This window comes from Lagenorhynchus albirostris, chromosome 15 (assembly GCF_949774975.1).
Source record: "Lagenorhynchus albirostris chromosome 15, mLagAlb1.1, whole genome shotgun sequence".
Classification (NCBI taxonomy): domain Eukaryota; kingdom Metazoa; phylum Chordata; class Mammalia; order Artiodactyla; family Delphinidae; genus Lagenorhynchus; species Lagenorhynchus albirostris.
The window spans coordinates 79,170,247-79,189,311 of NC_083109.1; the positions used below are offsets into that span (position 1 = coordinate 79,170,247).

The 19,065-nt window shown below is 46.5% G+C and overlaps 1 protein-coding gene across 4 annotated transcripts; it reads left to right on the top strand.

The window, feature by feature from the left end:
* The first annotated feature begins 7,888 nt into the window (after positions 1–7,888).
* RHBDD2 (rhomboid domain containing 2) lies at positions 7,889–18,930 on the top strand. 4 transcript variants are annotated; one of them, XM_060124071.1, is made up of 5 exons: positions 7,982–8,120; positions 9,733–9,857; positions 10,190–10,597; positions 15,339–15,489; positions 17,956–18,930. In XM_060124071.1, exons 3-5 carry the CDS (start codon positions 10,435–10,437, stop codon positions 18,311–18,313), a joined length of 672 nt encoding a protein of 223 aa, XP_059980054.1. In that variant the 5' UTR covers positions 7,982–8,120; positions 9,733–9,857; positions 10,190–10,434; the 3' UTR covers positions 18,314–18,930. The 4 variants fall into 4 exon arrangements, with proteins under 4 accessions (XP_059980053.1, XP_059980054.1, XP_059980055.1 ...); XM_060124072.1 differs by lacking the exon at positions 7,982–8,120 and adding an exon at positions 9,065–9,127; XM_060124070.1 differs by lacking the exon at positions 9,733–9,857 and having other exon boundaries at positions 7,889–8,120.
* Positions 18,931–19,065: the final 135 nt, after the last annotated feature.

Below are 19,065 nucleotides of genomic sequence, written 5' to 3' on the forward strand. Positions count from 1 at the left end.
CAAAAATCAATTGACCACATATATGAGGGTTTATCTATTATGGGCTCTCTGTTTTACACCACTTGTCCATATGCCTGTCCTTATGCCGTACCCTAGTCTTCTTCTCGGTGAAGGCCTCACTCTGTAACCGAACGCAGGTTCAGCCCCTCGCGTCACTAAACAGCCAATTAATCGAGGGACAAGCTTTGGTAGAGAAGAAAGGTACTTTATTCAGAAAAGCCGGCAATCTGGGGAGATGGTGGACTTAATGTTGAGAGACCAACTCTGAAGGTTCTGCTCAGCCATGACAATTTTTGAAGGGAAAAAGGGGAACGATCTCAATTAATCATTAAGGCAACAGGTCAGATTCTTTGTCATCTTTCCATTGCGTGCAGACCTGCTGACTTCTCTTGGTCTTACTTGGGATGCGGTCTTGTTCACGTGGTCTGCCTGCAAGTTTACTGAGGGTAAGCTAGGGGCAGAGGGTCAGTCATTCTTTAACTACTTAATTCTTTATTCTTACTCCTTCTAATTCAGGAAAGGACTCAACAGGTTCCTTTCAGGAAACAGGAAAAGTGTTATATATATATTTTTTCTTTTGGCCACGCTGCATGGCTTGTGGGATCTTAGGTCCCCAACCAGGGATTGACCCTGGGCCACAGCTGTGAAAGGGCTAAGTCCTAACCACTGGACTGCCTAAAATGTTGTACATACCCAGTAAAGCAGAAGTCAGGAGCTAAATTAAATGTTTTCTAATGCTCTCATCTCCTTGATTAATGTCTAAAGAAAACAGGGATGATCAAACAGAAAAGAGGCAAAGGAGCTGCTTACAAGTCGACCCCTGGGTAGTTTGAAGCTGCCATGATCCTTCAGAATTGTCACAAGTTGGGGTGAGGGATGCACCTTTACGCTCCCAGTTTATGTCATTGAATGTGGGCCACCCAGGAAAGTGTTGTGACCTCAAGCAAGGCAGCTCTCTTTAGCCCAGCCAATCTCCATAGAGCACCCATAGTGGAGGGCTTTCTGCAGGTAGCATCCTAGCAGCTGGGAAAATAGGCCTTTGTTTCTAAAGGGCGATCTGAACGGTGCATCACTGTGTCCACCACATACACCTGTCCTCCACTCCTAGATGTAAATACCCAGTGCAGATGTATACACACACACACACACAAATCATGTATAAGAATGTGCATTGATGCTTCATTTATAATAACCAAAGGAAAAGAACAAAAAAAAAGGAAAACAACCAAATGTTAATCAACAGGAACATGGAAACATAAATTATGATTTATTTATACAACCCAATATTACACACAGCAGTAATAATAACAACAGGACAAACTACTGCTACTTAGAACAATGTCAATGAATCTCATAGATAATATATTGAATGACAGAAGCCATACATAAAAGCATACTACTATATGATTCCATTTTTATGAAGTTCAAGAATGGTCGAAATGAATTCATGATAACAGCTGTCAGAATAAAGGTTATGGGGGGGGTAGGAGGGAGAGGAACGGCTTGGGGTGGGGCAAGGTGGAAACTGAGAAAGGGCAGGAGAGGACCTGAAGGGATGCTAGAAATTCTCTTCATCTGGGTGAAAGTCACATGAGAGATATACATACATATATATGTGTGTTAAACTTGCCAATTATACTTAAGATTAACTTTTTACTGTAAGTTAGAGATGCTTTCATAAAAAAATAATTGAGTAAAAACATTTCCTTAATTTTATTTACTTTTTAAAATAGTATTACTTGCACATATGTCTTCGTCCACTTGGGCTGCTGTAACAAAATACCACACACCATGGGGCTTAAACAACAAACACTTCATGGGACTTCCCTGGAGGTCCAGCGGTTAAGATTCCGTGCTTTGAATGCAGGGGGCGCGAGTTCAATCCCTGGTCAGGGAACTAAGATCCCACATCCCTCGGGGTGCACCCAAAAACAAACAAACAAAAAAACCCAGACACTTCTTTCTTAAAGTTCTAGAGGCTGGGGAGTCCAATATCAAATTGCTGGCAGATTTGGTTCCTGGTGAGGACTCTCTTCCTGGCTTGCAGAAGGCCACCTTCTTGCTAAGTCTTCACATGATTCTGGTCTCTTCCTCTTTTTATAACAGTAATCCCATTATGGAGTGACCACTCTCATGACCTCATATAAACCTAATTACCTCCCAAATGTCCCACCTCCGAATACCATCACCTTGGGGGTTAGGGCTTTAACATATGGATTTGAGAGGGACACAAACATTCAGGCCATAACAAAATTTTAAATGTACAAAAGAGATTACAAAAGAGCAAGCCTTCCCAGACCTGCTCCCCAGTCACTCAGTTCCTCTCCCTGGAAGCCTCAGAATTATTCCACGCAGAGTAATGTATTATTTTCTCCCCACCTCTTTATATTTATTGTAGCACACTATATCCACTGACAATAACCTTGCTTCTCCACTCAACAAAATATTTTAGGTATCATTCCATATTGATACAGAGCTTTCTCAGTTTTTTATTTCTTTTTATGACTGTGGAGTATTCCTTTGAAGGGATGTACCATCATTTATTAATCATCCCCACATGACGGACACCTGGGCTGTTTCCAGTATTTACTATTGCAATCAACACTGCAATAAATAGCTTTTTACATAAGACATTTTCCACAGATGCAAGTATGTCAGTAGGTTAAAATCCTAGAAGTAGGATTGCTGCATCAAAGATATGTGCAGTAGTCATTTTGAAAGATGTTGCCAAACTTCCTTCTACAGAAATTGTACCAATATTCAGTCTTCTCAGCAATGTCTGAGGGTGCTCATTTCCTCCACTTTCGAAACCATAAATGGTTGATGACACTCTGGCATAACCCCTCTTCCCACTTTCTTGGAATAACATCTGCATTCCTCACCACAGCCTGCAAGGGCTTCCACTGTTTGGCCGCTGCCACCCTTTCTTCCCAGGCCCCACTGAAGCCAAGTGTTGGGGGACATCCAAGGAGGATCATTGTAGAAAATGGGATGCCAGCCAGAAGGGGTCAGGGAACCGGCATTCCTTTCCCTGGGGGGATGTGTGTTTAGGCAGCGAGCTTGCTGCCGTGCACCCCATGCTGTGAGTGTGGGAAAAGAGAGCTGGGGCGAGATGGCATGGCACCCGAATGCCACGGAGGACTGAAGTTACATTGCTTTGGGGGTAGCCATCCAGGATTTTGGACCTACTCAGCTGTCCCCGAATTAAAACCATCTGTCTAGATGTGGGCTTCTTCCCAGGACAGCCAGCAGGGGAGCAGTATTCTGCTCTGGGACGTGGCCTCTTCGCCAACAGACCAGAGGAACCCTACACAGGGTTGTCCACCAGGGGCCAGTAAGGACGTGCCTTGGAGGCTCCACAGCAGCTTATTGAAGCTGGAGTTGGGAACTAGTTAAGAAACGTCATTCTGCACCGCTGCCATCCTCGGTGGAAATGAGGAGGAAAGAGAGGGACTTACGGGCCAGGAAGGAGCAGCGCTGCTCAGTGGGGTCCGCCCAAGAGGGACCTGCTCTTCTGCGCCTCTGGAACTGCCCTTGGTGATGGATGAGGTCCAGTCCCCACCCTACCCCTAGCTCCCCAGAGCCCTTTGGTCATTCTGTACCTTCTGCAGATGTGCACTGGGGGTGGGGGCGGTAAATCCAGGAACACCCCTGCCCCATCAAGTTGGGTGGTTGGCACTGGTCCCAGTGCTGCCTCAGCCGTGCGAAGTGCGACAGCTGGTGTTTGTTTATCACCTCCTCGAACCCTCCACAGCCTTTCCTTCCCCACACCAGAGACACCAGCTGTGGAGAGCAGGGACTAAACAAGTATTTCTGGCTACCAACTGTGTGCCAGGCTCTATCCTAAGTGCTGGGATATGGCAGGTCCCTGCCCTCAGGGAGCTTGTAGTCTAGTAAGAGTGACAGTTAGATAAGTAAAGACACAAACAGGGGAGTGCACTGAAAGAAGTAACAGGAAGTGGTGACCTGGGAAGGCCCTTATGAGGAGCAGCATCTGAGCTGGAGACCTGATGGCTAAGAACGTGGCCACTATACTAAGAGCCAGGAGAGCATTTCAGCAGATGAAAGAGCATGTGCAAAGGCCCTGAAGTGAGAACAACTTTGGCTTGTTTGGAAAACAGAGACCAGTGTAGTGAGTGAGGGAATGAATTCATTTCTTATCGTTGCCATAACAAATTACTACAAACTTAGTGGTTTCAACAATGAGAAGCCCACACACCGCAACGAGGAATAGCCCCCACTCACCGCAACTAGAGAAAGCCCACGCGAAGCAATGAAGACCCAACGCAGCCAAAAATCAATCAATCAATAAATAAAATTAAAAAAAAACTTAGTGGCTTAACACGATACAAATTACCACTTCGCACCCATTAGGATGGTTACTATCCAAGAAATAGAAAATAACAAGTGTTGACAAGGATGTGGAGAAATTGGAACCCTTGTACATTGTTGGATGGAATGTAAAATGGTGCAGCCACTGTAAAACAGTATGGAGGCTCCTAAAAAAATTAAAAATAGCATGACCATATGATCCAGCACTCTTACTTCTGGGTATATACCCCAAAGAATTGAAGGCTAAGTCTCAAAGAGCAGCATTATTCACAATAGCTAAAAGGTGGAAACAACCCAAGTGTCCATCAACAGATGAATGGATAAAGAACGTGTGGTCCATCCATACAATGGAATATTATGCAGCCTTAAAAAGGAAGCACATTGTGACACCTGCTACAACATGGATAAGCCTTGAGGGCATTATGCTAAGTGAAAGAAGCCAGTCACAAAAAGCCAAATACTGCAGGATTCCACTTATATGGGGTACCTAGAGTGGTCAAATTCATAGAGACAGAAAGACACATAGTGGTTGCCAGGGACTGGGGCGAGTAGGGAGTGGGGAGTTATCATCTGATGTGTACAAGATCCAAAGAAGTACAGAGATGGATGGTGTTGATGGCTGCACAACATTATGAATGTACTTAACACTACTGAACTGTACACCTAAAAATGGTTAAGATAGTAAATGTGGTGTGTACTTTCCCACAATGAAAAAACATTGGGAAAAAACCCCACATACATTTACAATCTTACAGTTCTGGAGGTTAGAAGTCTGAAATGGGCTTTACAGGGCTACTTCAAGGTGTCAGCAGAACTGTGTTCCTTCTGGAGGATCTAGGGGAGAATCTGTTTCCTCGCCTTTTCCAGCTTCTAGCGGTACCCTCATTCCTTGACTCATGGCCCCCACCTCCGCTTTCAAGCCTCATAGCTCCACCCTCTGCTTCTGTCATCACATTGCCGTCTCTCCCTCTGACCCTCCTGTTGCCTTAAAAGGACCTTCACAATTCCATTAGGCCCACTCAGATAATCCAGGATAATCTTCCCGTCTCAAGATCTTTAACTTAATCATACCGACAAAGTCCCTTCTGCTACATAAGGTAGCATATACATAGAATCTGGGGATTTGGACGTGGACAGCATTGCTCGTGGGTTTCATCTAGAAATGTCCACACTGGTATGTGTGCCCCCTGAGAAGTCACCTGTCCCCCAGCCTCCAAGTCTGGCACGTGGAAAACTAGACACTCTCCAAGGAGGAGGATGCTTGGTGGAACCGTAAACAAAGGCAACTCCAGGTAGCACATTTGAGGCCTGGAAATGTTTGCAGACCAAGAGTGAAAAGACAGGACAAAAAAGATTCATGGTACTGGGTTGCCCCCTCCCTGCGCCCATCTGCTGAAGAAGGCTCTGCTTTGCTCGTGATAGTCCTCTGTCGCCTGAGCTGAAGAGAAGGTCTTGGGGTTTTCTGGGGGCATAATTGGAAAAAATGAGAAGAGGGAGGCAGAATCAGAGAGAAGGGAGACCATTGGGTGCTCCCTGCGTTAGACTACACAGCCCTTGGCTGTAGGATATGTGATGTCACCACAACTCTCATCCTGCCAGGAATCCAAATGCAATTATCCCCAACCCCCCGTAAGTGGCGAATGTATCAACACTCCATATGCGTTTGTTTGTTTATGGAGTCTTAGAACTGAAGGTCCAAAAAGATTTTAAAAGGCATCTAGTTCCACCTCCAAACTGAGGCTTGAATCACTTCAGTTTTCTCATCAAGTCCCCAGATTGCCTCTGCTTGCACACTGTAGTCACAGGGAGCTCACTACCTATTAAGGCAGCTCATGCCACGGATAGACAATCCAAACTGTCAGAAAGTTCTTTCTTTTTTAAAAAAATTTACTTATCTATTTATTATTTTTTGGCGGCATTGGGTCTTCGTTGCTGCACACGTGCTTTCTCTCTAGTTGCGGTGAGCAGGGGCTAGTCTTTGTTGTGGTGCACGGGCTTCTTATTGCAGTGGCTTCTCTTGCTGCGGTGCGTGGGCTTCAGTAGTTGTGGCACTCAGGCTCAGTAGTTGTGGCTCACAGGCTCTAGAGCACAGGCTCAGTAGTTGTGGTGCACAGGCTTAGTTGCTCTGCGGCATGTGGGATCTTCTGGACCAGGGCTCGAACCCTTGTCCTGTGCATCAGCAGGCGGATTCTTAACCACTGCACTACCAGGGAAGTCAGAAAGTTCTTTCTTAAGTCAAGTGTGTCGCCCTATCATTTCCAGGTCTCCCCTCTGGAGTAACACAGGATAAGTCTACTCCCCCTCTTCAGGAAAGCCCTTCACATAGTTAGAGCCAGTGGTCTGGACCACTGAAGCTTCTCCACGGAAGTCTCCCTGGTCCCTTTAATTGTCCCTCATCAAGATATGATTTGAAATTTCCCCCTTTCCTCCCAGTCCTAGCCACTTTGTGTTGGACAAGCTCTAATTTTCTACATCCTTTTTCAGAATATATGTCTGAAAGTAGACCCAGAACTCCTGGAGTGGTCTGATGGGCACAGAGGAGATGGGACCATCACCCCCTTCCTCTTTCCAAGGCCCAGACTTTGGTTCCAGCAGCCCAAGTCCCCACTCGCTATTTTTAGCTGCTCCACCACACTTCTGATTCCCGTTTTGCTTCCTGTTGAGTAAAACCTTAATTTTCATGCCCACTGCTGCGTCGTGAGCAGCATTAGTTTAAATACACATAGCATTCATTGAAATATGTCCCATTGCTGTATATTTATATCCAGAAAATTACATGGTTATATTTTAGTACTAAACACAAAAGACGAAAAGAATCTTAGGTTCTCTTCCTGAGGTTCATGGGCACACAGACATTGCCAGAACTACTGAGGGGGGCAGACTAGGACTGGGAACAGATCTGAATGTCCAGCACAGACAGTGAAGCATTTGTTTATTTTTCAGTAGTCGAATTTACATACATGTAGCAGTAGGCAGGATATTAGAGGGAAGTAGTGAAAAGGGAAGAAAATCGGGGCCTAGCAAACAGGAATTCAGATCCTAGTCCTACTGCTTCCCACTTGTGACCTTGGGCAAGTCACCTTCCAAAGTATCTGTAATCAGGGAAACCATTTTCCAGTTGGCTACTTTAAATAGCTGTTCTCTGGTGAAGGTGCTTTTCAGACTTTAAGGGCTGAAATAGACCTTGGTTATCACTGTTGCTACATTACATCCCTTCGGGGACTTCAGTAGAATCCCTCCTTCCTCTCCCATCCCTGTTTCTCTAACCCAGGCACCTTGCCAGTAGCCAATTCCAGGCCATAGCAACTGGGGGGAACCTGAGTTCTAATTGTCTTTGCCATTTAACTGCATTACCCTGACACCAGTTTCTTCATTGGTATAATGGGGGTAAACACAGAAAAGGGGAGTGCTGCCGCCAGAGGGCGCTGTCCTACGCGCGGGGGAGACTGGCCAGCGAGACCGGATTGGGCAACTCTGCACGGGGCGGGGCGTCTGGGAGGCGGGGCTTCCGGCCACCTCCTCCGCTGTTGCCATGGGAGACAGCCGCAAGGAGGCGGAAGGAGCCGAGAACCTGCCGGAGTCGCCTAGGGGAGCGGGAGCCTTGGCGGCCATGGCGGTCTCGGAGCCCGGGTACCGGAGCTGGTCCTTGTGGCCCGAGGTGCCATCCGCCACCTTCTTCACCGCGCTGCTCTCGCTGCTGGTGTCTGGGCCTCGCCTGTTCCTGTTGCAGCCTCCCCTGGCGCCCTCGGGCCTCTCGCTGCGGTCCGAGGCTCTGCGCAACTGGCAAGGTGAGCAGGGCGGGGCCGGACCCCGGGTGCCAGCCCTTTTCCTCCGACCTCGCCAGGCCCTGGGCTCTGGCCTCCCAGCATCCGCGTCACCCCGCCTCCGTCCGCATCATCATTCTGCCCACCTGGAAGACCAGCCCCATATTCCACGTCTTTGTGCAGAGCCCCATCTTCGTCACCACTGTAATGCTTCCCTACCCAGATTTGTTCCCTTACCTGTCTCCATCCGACTGGTCAAGGCCCCCATATCCATTCGTAGCAAATGGTTTCATTCACCCCTGCTCCATCACCAAGGAGGATTTTTCTGTTCCCCTCCCTTGTCACATTCACACCTACGTCTGCTTTAAGGGCCCAACCCCCCACTGAAAAATTTTTTCTTTCGCCTTCGTCAAGACACTTGAACTTTATCTGTGGCCACCCCTATAAGATCCTGGCTTCCTGGGGTTTAGAATTTATTGTGCTTCTTCGTTTTAATCTTAATCCACTCCGATTCCCTGCTCATGGCGCGAGGGGGTATCTTCTACCTTTGGGAGAGGTGTTTGTTTTCTCGGGGAGGGTGAGAGATTTTGCAGACCAATGAAGTATAAACATCTGCTCATAAAAGATGTTATTAGTCTCTGTTTCTAACCCATTCTTTTATGGGGAGGAAAATGGGAAATTTGTATGACTTGTTTTCCAAAGCACATTCACATGCATTAATCTCGTTTAATACTCACGGTGATCCCATGACGTAATGTAGGCTTTATTGTTGCGCATTATTTAGATGAAACTGAGGCTTAATGCGAAGACTCGCAGAGCTATTGAGTTATATAATTGACGCAGGAACCCAGATTTTTCTTTTTATCGTGTGATGTGTTGGGACTGGAACCTTGGGGTTTATGATCCCCAAAGTATATAGAATTGCTTCTAGAATCTTCACATTTATACTTGGGATTTCAGTGTCAGAAGTACTCAGCAAGCAGTGAAGTACTCTTCAGATAATGAAGCCTTACAGAGATGGCCTGACTGAGGTACATGGTTCATAGCCTGCCTCCCTGCTCAAATCTAAAACTGGTCCCTCCCAACCTCACCTGAGATACACACAGCACATCTGTCTTCAGAGGCAGATGCAAAATGCCAGCGTAAACTGAGCTCCCTTTTTTTTCTTTACTTCGCAGCTTCTCTGGGGCTCACAGGCAATGTGAGTATTAGACATGTAAGAGACCTTTGAGGGCCTCGAGTGTATGCCTGTTATTATACAAAGAGAGAACTGAAGCCGATAGGGCCTGTGACTTGACTGAGCTCAACCGGCCTGGATGTGATAGAGCCAAGATTCCACTCCAAGCCTTTAGGCTCCCAAGTCCACTGTTACTGCCACTTCACCAGTCCCCCTCCTTCAGTTTAGTATTTTGGCCTGTGGGGATGTAAAAGTACATAAGAGAGAGGACTGGTTCTAGAAAAATAAAAGTGAGATTCTTTGCTGTCTTATTGCATATAAAGCGTGGCTCTGCCTCGAAGACTAGATCAGCACTTTCACGAAAGACTTCTGAGTTCTGTATCTACATTATCAGTGATAGTTTTCTAATCTTTACAGGTGCAAAATAATTCATGGTCCCTTTTTTCTTCCTCTGAACAGCCACTATGGAAGGAGAGGTCAGGATTACAGCCGAGGAGACGGGCACAAAGAGTGTTAAGTGACACCCACTCAATCCACCTGAAGCCGTTACAATTAATTAACCCTCAAACTGCCCGGTGAGATAGGTCAGTATTAAAACCTAAAAAAGGATTATAAAGCACATTGCAAATTTAAAGACCATCCCACGCTAAAAAGTGTTATTTTTTTCCCCACGTGGAAGCCAGTCACAGATAAGACTTGCTCCAGGTCTGGGAAAGAGCAAAGATTAGACATCCACGCCTCTACTTTGAGTCCTGGGTCTTTCGTTGTTGCCTCCCTCTGCTTATCCCACTGGCTCCGGGCTGATTTTCACTGGCAATGAGAGCCAGCTACTCCCCGTTTCCTAGGTGGGTTGTAACCTGGCTTTCCCTTCTTGGAACAACCCACCGTTGGGCCTCTAACTCAGTTCCCTCTGCAGTTTACAGGCTGGTGACTTACATCTTTGTCTACGAGAACCCAGTCTCCCTGCTCTGCGGTGCCATCATCATCTGGCGCTTTGCTGGCAATTTTGAGAGAACCGTGGGCACCGTCCGCCACTGCTTCTTCACCGTGATCTTCGCCATCATCTGCGCCATCATCTTCCTGTCTTTTGAAGCTGTGTCATCGCTGTCAAAGCTGGGGGAGGTAGAGGATGCCAGAGGTTTCACCCCAGTGGCTTTTGCCATGCTGGGAGTCAATTCCGTCCGCTCTCGGATGAGGAGGGCCCTGGTGTTTGGCATGGTTGTGCCCTCAATGCTGGTGCCGTGGCTTCTGCTCTGTGCCTCCTGGCTCATTCCCCAGACCTCTTTCCTCAGTAACGTCTGTGGACTTGGAATTGGGCTAACATGTATCCTTCCTAGAAGGTAACTGTAGAACAATGACATGCCAAAGGGTGAACCAAGTTGTGGGGCCTGGGGGTGTCAAGTAGATAGAGCTGTGAGCTCAGATGTAGGTAATCTGTGTGCTAGCTTCAGCTTTGAAAACCATGTGGCCTCGGGCAGGTCACTTCCCTTCTTTAGGCCAGAGTTTTCTCATCTGGAAAAGATCACCATAGCTTACTCCTCACACTGGCTCAGCACTGCCAGTTAGTAAAATATTCTGTATTGATTTTTTCCAAGGTGTAAACCTACATTTGACTAATTTTTTTTATTGGAGGAACCTGAACTACCCATGGGCTGGAGATGTTCCATGAAAGGAATAGGAAACAGGTTTGTTTGTTTTTGTTTGGCTTAATCTTTTTCTCAGAAGAAAAAAAAAATTTTTTTTTATGGTAGGCTTTTACCATATGGGTAGTTAAAAACTTAGGATAAGCCTCATATTCCTTGTATAAATATTCTGGCAATTAGGGGAAAGTATTCTAAAATACAAAGTGGTTCTTTTTTAAACATCAGAATGGTAGTGTTTGGAGTTGGACAAGGTGCATTCCTGACATATCTTACAATTTGTGATTCTGTGAGCTGTTAGTGTGGGTAGTGTATAAATCCACATTGATAACATTGTTCTTATGTATCTTATTTTTAAATTCTAGTTTAATTTCATTGGTTTTAAACTTTTTTTCCTAACATGAAAATTTAAAGCTATACACTCCCCATGTAAGCACTACTTTAGCTGTATCCCACAAATTTTGATATGTTGTGTTTTCATTATCACTCAGTTAAAAGTATTTTCTAATTTTCCTTGGGATTTCTTTTTTGATCCAAGGGTTATTTATAAGGGAGTTGCTTAATTTCTAAATATTTGGTGATTTCCCAGATTTCTTTTTGTTATTGATTTCTTATTTCATGTGGTCAGGGAAAATTCTTTGTAAGATTACAGTCCTTTTAAATTATTTCTGGCCCAGCATTTGTTACATCTTGGTGAGTATTCTGTGTGTACTTGAAAGGAATGTGCATTCTGCAATTGGTGGGTATAGTGTTCAGTATATGTCAGTTAGGTCAAGGTATTGTATTGTTCAAATCTTCTATATCCTTATAATTATTCTATTTATTACTGGGAGAAGACTGTTGACATCTCCAGCTAATACTGTAGATCTCTCTTTTTTGCTTTCAGTTCTTATCAGTTTTTGGCTTCAAGTGTTTTTGAAGTTCTGTTTATTGGATACATACACATTTGGGATTGTTGTATCATCTTAATGAATTTACCCTTTACTGTTATGAAATTGACCCTTTAAATCTCTGGTAATATTCTTTGCCCTAAATTCTGCATTGTCTGATATTAATTTACTTATTCCAGCTTTCTCCTTTCTTAGAATTAGGATTTACAAGGTATATATTTTCCCATCCTTATATTTTTAACATGTTTATGTCTACATTTAAAGCATCTTTCTTGTAGATAGCATATAGGTGGTTCTCTGTCTGACAGTCTGCCTTTTAAAGGCTTGTTTAGCCCATTTGCATTTAGTGTAATTATTGATATAGTGGGGTTAAGTCTACCAGCTTGCTTTTTTTGTTCTTTTTGTCTCAAATGTTCTTTGTTCCTTTTTACCTCTTTTCCTGCCTTCAACTGCATATTTTTTTAGTATTTCATTTTATCTTCTTTGCTTATTAACCATGCCTCTTTGTTTTATTTTTTAGTGGTTGCTCTAGAGTTGAAGTATGCATTTTTAGTTTATCACAGGCTACATTCAGATAATATACCACTTTGTATGTAAGAATCTTATTCCATTGTATTTCTGTTTTCCTTCTTTCCATCCTTTGTGTTATTGTTGTTCTATGTTTTACTTCTACATATGTTATAAACCTCATAATACATTGCTGCTTCTCTTGCTACTCTTAAACAGTCAATTATATTTTTTTAAAAAGCAACATTTACTCACATATTTATCATCTCTATTTTTCTTCATTCTTTTGTGCAGATCCAGATTCCCATCTGGTATCATTTTCCTTTAGCCGAAAGAACTTCCTTTAACATTACAGTAGGTATGCTGGTGAAAAATTCTCTCCATCTTTGGTTCTTTGAAAATGCTTTTAGTTCACTAAATATAGAATTCTAGCCTTCTCTGATATCCTTTCACTTCTAAAGATGTCCTTGCATTACTTCTGGTTTGTATTGTTTCTGATAAGAAATCAGTAATCATTTTTATTGTTTCCCCATATAATTCATTGTTTTTCTCTGGCTCATTTCACAATTTTTTCTTTATCATTGGTTTTTAGCTATTATCTTGTGCCTTGAGGTGGTGTTTTTGTGTTTACCTTACTTGGAGTTTGTTGATCTTGGATGTGTGAGTTTAGAATTTTCATCAAGTCTAAAAAAAATTATCGTCATTATGCCTTGAAGTATTTTTTTTCTATCCTCTTTTCTCTTCTCCAATTATATATATATAAGCTACATGGTATTGTTCAGTGGGTCACTAAGGCTGTTGTATTTTTTTTTAATTTTTGCCTTTTTTACCTTCTACATTTCAGTTTGGATAATTTCTATCACACTGCCTTCAAGTTCAGCAATCTCATCTTCCGCAGCGTCTACTCTGCTGTTAAACCTACCCAGTTAGTTTTTTATTCCTTGTGTTGTATATTTCAGTTCAAGAGGTTCTTCTTTATGGTTTTCATTTCTGTATTGTGATTCTTTATCTGTTTGTTATGTTTATGTTTTCCTTTAAACACATTCACTTACACATTTATAATAGCTGTTTTAAAATACTTGTCTCTTAATACCATCATCTTTGTCCTTTCTGGACCTGTTTCTTTTGACTGTTTTTCCTCTTGATTATGGACCCTATTTTCTTGCTTTGTCCCTTGTCTTGTAATTTTTTATTTTTTGATAAACCTTGTGAATACTGTGTTATCAAGGGCTGAATATTGTTGTCTTCCTTTAAAGAGTATTTATTTTCCTAATAGGTAGTTAATTTACTTGTTAAGGCATTGCCTTTTGGGGGTCTCTTCTGAATGTCCTGGGTGTTCAGTGAAGTCTCTTTACTCTGGTTAGAACTTGAGCGTGTCCCTGTCCTGTGGGAGCTCCAGGAGTTGTTAATCTTACAGCTCTGTGATAGCTGTTGTTTCTTCAGTAGCTGTTCTTTGCCTGACTGGAGGAGCCTCAGCCTATGTACGTCTACATTAGTGTTTAGCTAAAGACTCGGGGAACCTCTTCGGGCCCAAGGGACTTGTGGCCCCATCCAGAAGAAGAGGAGGAGCTTCTTCTCCCTCCTCTCCATTACTGACCTGTAAATCACAGGCATTTTTTCCTCCCTGAACTCTTTGTCTCTCCAGCTCAGGAACACTGTACTCTGCTTGGATTCCCCGTGCTTGCTTTGGCAGCACGTATACTAAAGTTGGAGTGATACTTGGATTCCGGTTCCTGTGCTGTGGTTTAGAAAGTGCCTCCAGGCGGAAAGCCGGCTTGATCTTGAGGCTCACTTGCTTTGTGTCCCTTTTCTTAGGTATCACAGTTTGGTAGTGTTTGTGGTCCAAAGTCTGAAAGCAATTGTGTGAAATATTGTATCCTGGTTTATAGTTATATATGTGGGAGGAATAGTCTAGTATTGTTACTTCATCAGAGTCAGAAGCAGAACAGATTCTTGAGATCATTCTGAAGTCATCAGCCATGACAACTTTTGACTTCCTTACAGCATTGCTTACCACCTGGAATCGGTATCTGGAAGCATACTGTCGTCCCTGAAAGAATTTAGACATAGCAAGGGTGTGTTTGTTTATCACAGTGACTAGGTACTACCACCATTTGGTGGCTGGTGGCCAGGAATGCTAAATGTCCTATGATGAGTGGAACAGTCTAGCCCAGCAGAGAATTATCTCGCCAGTAGTATTCTAGTTACGAACACTGCCACAAGGAACAGTGTTCTTTTGGTGCTTCTGTACAGTCTTCTCTCTGCCAGCACCCCTCTTCTAGCTATTGCTACTCACAATTTAGGCTTCAACCTCCTCATCACATCCTTAGAGAAAAATTTCTCAGACCTACCTAGGCTAGCTTACGGTCCCCAGCGTGGTCATCCATAGATTAGCTTTTGCTTGTGGCCACTTATTCTACCCCAGTACTTGGTACATACTAGATGTTCAATGAATATTTGTCGAGAGGACGGATGGATGGTGGGATAAAGGCTGACTCTTTTTGGCTGTCTAGGCAGTGATGGGCTGACACAGGTCGGATGACCAGAGTACCATCACATCCCTGGGACCTCCCAGGGCTGCCACAGAGGCCCCCAGGAAGCTCAGTTGGTCACACTGAGACAAGGTTCCTCCTATTTGGGACAAAGTACAAGAAGATGTCAGTCCTCCCAGAGGGTATTAGGATAGCCTCCTGCCTCATCCCACGGGAAAGACAGAGATGTGTGCTGGCTTCTGACTGTGATTGAAGGGGCCAGAGGGGCTCAGGAGACAGGATGGGTGTGTCTAGGGGAAGGTGAAATGTTAGCACCTGTCTGCCCTCTCCTGTTGCTGGGTCATGTTCCCTCTGAGGTACAGGGGATAGAAACTCAACTCTTGGTTTCCCCTGAGCTTGAAACTCCAGTCAGATATTATGGTGGAATAAACACTTACTTCCCCTGTACAATCAATGTGGGCACCTGTGTCCTCTGGGGAGTGTTCAGCCCGCCTCCCTTTAGCTGCCTCCAGTTTTCCTTAATATGCCAACCTCAGATGGCTTCACCTACTGCTACTCCATCGACCTCCCAGAGCGAGTTGCACTGAAGCTCGACCAGAAGTTCCCCTTCAGCCTGATGAGGAAGATTTCGATGTTCAAGTACATCTCCGGCTCTTCAGCTGAAAGAAGGGCAGCCCAAAGCCGGAAGTAAGTTATAGAACTCTGTGCTTTATTCCTAAAGCAATTCCTGGGCCTCTAGAGGGTGTGACTCGTTCACTGTCCTGGGGAATAGGCAAGAGGGTGTGGGCAGCCTGGGCCCAAAAAAATCTGTGCACAAATTTCTCCCGAGCACCCTAGATTCTGCCCAGCTGCATCTGAAGTAGGGCCTGAGCAGGAAGGGGCTCTTGTGCATAATCCCGAGTGACTTGTGGCCCCATCCAGTGGCATTAACAGCCCTCAGCGCCGACAAGCACCCTGTGCAGGTGGGATTGGGCTCCTGCGTGTGACGCTGGTAAGAAGCACAGTCCACGCAACGGACTGGGAGCCTTAGGAGGTGGCATGGCCCGAACCTGAGAGGGTTTTCTTGGCCACCTGGCAGGAGAAGGCGAAGCTTACTGTTTTCCAGTCTAGGCACGTTAACTCTCAATGGAAAGTCCTGGGCAAGCCGCCAGAGCTCACGTAGCCTGACTCCCTCCTTTCAGAGAGAGGGCCCAAAGGGGACAAGAGTCTGTCTCCAGGTAACACAGAGTCAGAAGAGCCCAGTCTAGAGCCAGGGGCTCCTGCTTCCGGGTCCTACTGACTCCCTGTCGCTGGGGCACACACTGCCGGCCTCAGGTGGCCTTCACTGGTTTTTGCCGATGCTGAGAGTTCACAATGGAGGAGGTTTCCTTTCCTTCAAGTCCCTCCCGAAGAACGGATTCAGTACAAAGTCAAGGTGCTTTGTCAGTGGCCCTTTTCTGCTTCAGCTGTGCAGTACATCTTGCCCCCGCGCTGCCCTGGAGGCAGGACTTCGGCTGAATTGGAGTCTGCTCCTTGTACTTTATTTTAGGAGGTGGACACTCCAGCCCTTCAGCAGCTCAGAGCCCTCTGACCATTTCTTTTTTATTTTTATTTTTTTCACCGGGCCGCATGGCTTGCAGGATGATCTTAGTTCTCTGACCAGGGATCGAACCCAGGTCCCCACAGTGAAAGCGCTGAGTCCTAACCACTGGACCGCCAGGGAATTCCCCACTCTGACCATTTCTTAAAGGCAGGGACGGGTACTGGGAAAAATAGAAACGCACACTCACCCATTTTGTTTCGGGCAAGTAATTCCTGGAGTCTAAATGGGTGGGAGGTGTTTAAATCTAGAATTAGGTGTATTGTAGCTTTTGGGCTCTTAATTGCTGTTCTCACAGAATCTAGAGAGAACTTAAGGGTCCACGTTTGCAAATGCTCTCTCCCCCGCCCTCTCCCGTGAAGGAATCCCCTCTAAGACAGCTGCCGATGTTCACCCCTGGCGGCTGGGGGCTGGCTCTCCAAGGCAGCCCCTAATGAGAAAGGTCTTCCACGCTGAATCGCAGTTACTTCTCTGTAACTGTGACACCGTGGTGCCAGGTGATCCTGCTTCACCATGACGCGCTGATCTGGCCAGGGGCCATGGTGACCCTCTCAGCTCCTTCTGTGTCCCTTGCATGGCGTGGTGTTCGATCCCTCATTATCCTGGCCTGCTGTAGGCACCCGGAACAGAACGTGATGTTTTGGATGACCTGACAACGGGACACAGGTAGTATTAGAACACGCGTGTTTGTTTCGGCAGCGGACCTGACTGCCCGGACAGCCTTGCCTCCCTGGAGGCTCTTGTCAAGCTTCTTATCGGCCAAAACCGCTATATTTTTAAAATGCCAGAAGTGCTGTTAAGTGTCCTGTATCTGTACTTAAGCAGCTGACTTGTAAGCTTAGGTTTGGATTGAAATGTATACAGGTTTAGTCTAGTTACCTAACACAGGTATCAGTGGTGTTGACACTTGTTCTTCATATTTGGAACTCTGCACGAAGGTCACAGGCTAAAACCCTTAGAATGTGTCCCCCTTTGTGGCCCCAGCCGCACGCGTCTGTGGTGGGGTCTCCAACCTCAGCACAGACAGCTCCCCGCGTCTGTCATGTCGGTTCCTGCCTGCCAGGACTTTGAGTTGTGAGTCTTTATTCCTGAAGACGTGGGTAGAATATCTCCCAGCAGACAAGGCCTGGGCCCAAGCTCTGTGTTACCCGTTAGAGCCTTCCCCTCCTCCCTCCCACAGAGGGGGATCCATTCTCTCTGGGTCCAGTTGCTGAGCCGACCACAAACACTGACTGCTGTGATCTGTCCCCATCTCCATCCAGTCCATCCAGTTTGCAAGCTGCTCTTACACCTCAGCGTGTCTCAGGCATGGGCCTGATACCCCTTCTTCCTGCTGACTTACTGCAGGACCGTGAGTGGGCCCTGCCCCCTCTGGGCATATGTTTTCTGTCCAGTTGAGATTGACCTTCCTCCCCGCTTGGCACTTTTGCAGCTGGTTATGGGAACCGTCCACAGCACGTTGTAATAGAAAGCAGTATAGCGACCCACGCTTCGCGCCTGCGGATCGACCGCTGGGCTGCTGTGTGCCCCGGCATGAGTGGCTGAGTGACCGTTTTCTCTCTGTTCCTTTCCAGGCTGAACCCTGTGCCTGGCTCCTACCCCACACAGAGCGGCCACCCTCACCTGGCCCCGAACCACCCTGTGGCCCAGATGCAGCACACCAGTGGCCAGAAACTGGCCCCCTGGCCGTCCTGGGTCCCTGGGCACACGGCCAGCCTGCCTCCGTACCAGCCCACGTCCGGCCTGTGTTACGTGCAGAACCATTTTGGCACAGTTCCCAGCTCCTCTGGTGTCTACCCGGCTTCTGCGGGTGCCTCCCTGGGGGTCCAGCCCCCCGCCCCCCTCAACTGCCCCGGCACAGTGCATTCCGGGGCCCTGGCCAGTTCAGCGACTACAGGCTCTAAGGAGTGCTCAAGGGTCCTGATCCCCTGAGAGAGAGTTTCCAGGGAAGCGATCTCCCATCTCGGCCTTCCGAGGAAGGTCCTTTCTGAGCTGAGATGTTCTTGACAAAAAGTTACTTACTGAACACCTCTATGTGCCAGGCTCTGTGTGGAGTATTTTGATATGTGTCTCTATTTCATTCTCATTCATCCTCGTGACAACTTGGTGAAGTACAGCTTGTCGTCCCCAGTTTACAGATGCAGAAAGCGTGCAGTGAGGTCACGTGGCCTTGTAGTGGCACAGCTGGGGCACTTGGCTCCAGGCCCAGGCCCTGCCCACCCACTGTCCCGCCCCCCACAGGACACCTGGGAGAAGAGGGCATTGGTGGTCAGTGGCTCGTTTCAGCTCTCCGTTCCCTTCCTGTCCTTGTACGTCATGCTCGTGGTTATGCCGTGTTCGTGTGACTGCGTGTGCCCTTTGGGAGCTCCCGGCTGGTGTGCTCGCCAGTCCCCAGGCCTGTGCGGTGTTCCTCCCTTGCGGTGACCCCCCAGCCCCACACCCAGACTTCTGCCCCGGAAGTGGTGCGACGGGCCAGCGTGAGCCGCAGCCGCATGCTTCTGGATCCATAGTGCTGATTACCTTTGTATAAAGAAACAGTCTCCAGCCTGCCCTCGGTGTGTGGTGTCTTTGTGGTCAAGTCAGGCAGACGACTCCCAGCGGGCATCTGGCGTGAGGGCGTGAGTTGAGAAGGTCCCCAGAGAGCTGAAAGGACAAACGGGAGAGTTTGGCAACCCTGAGATAGG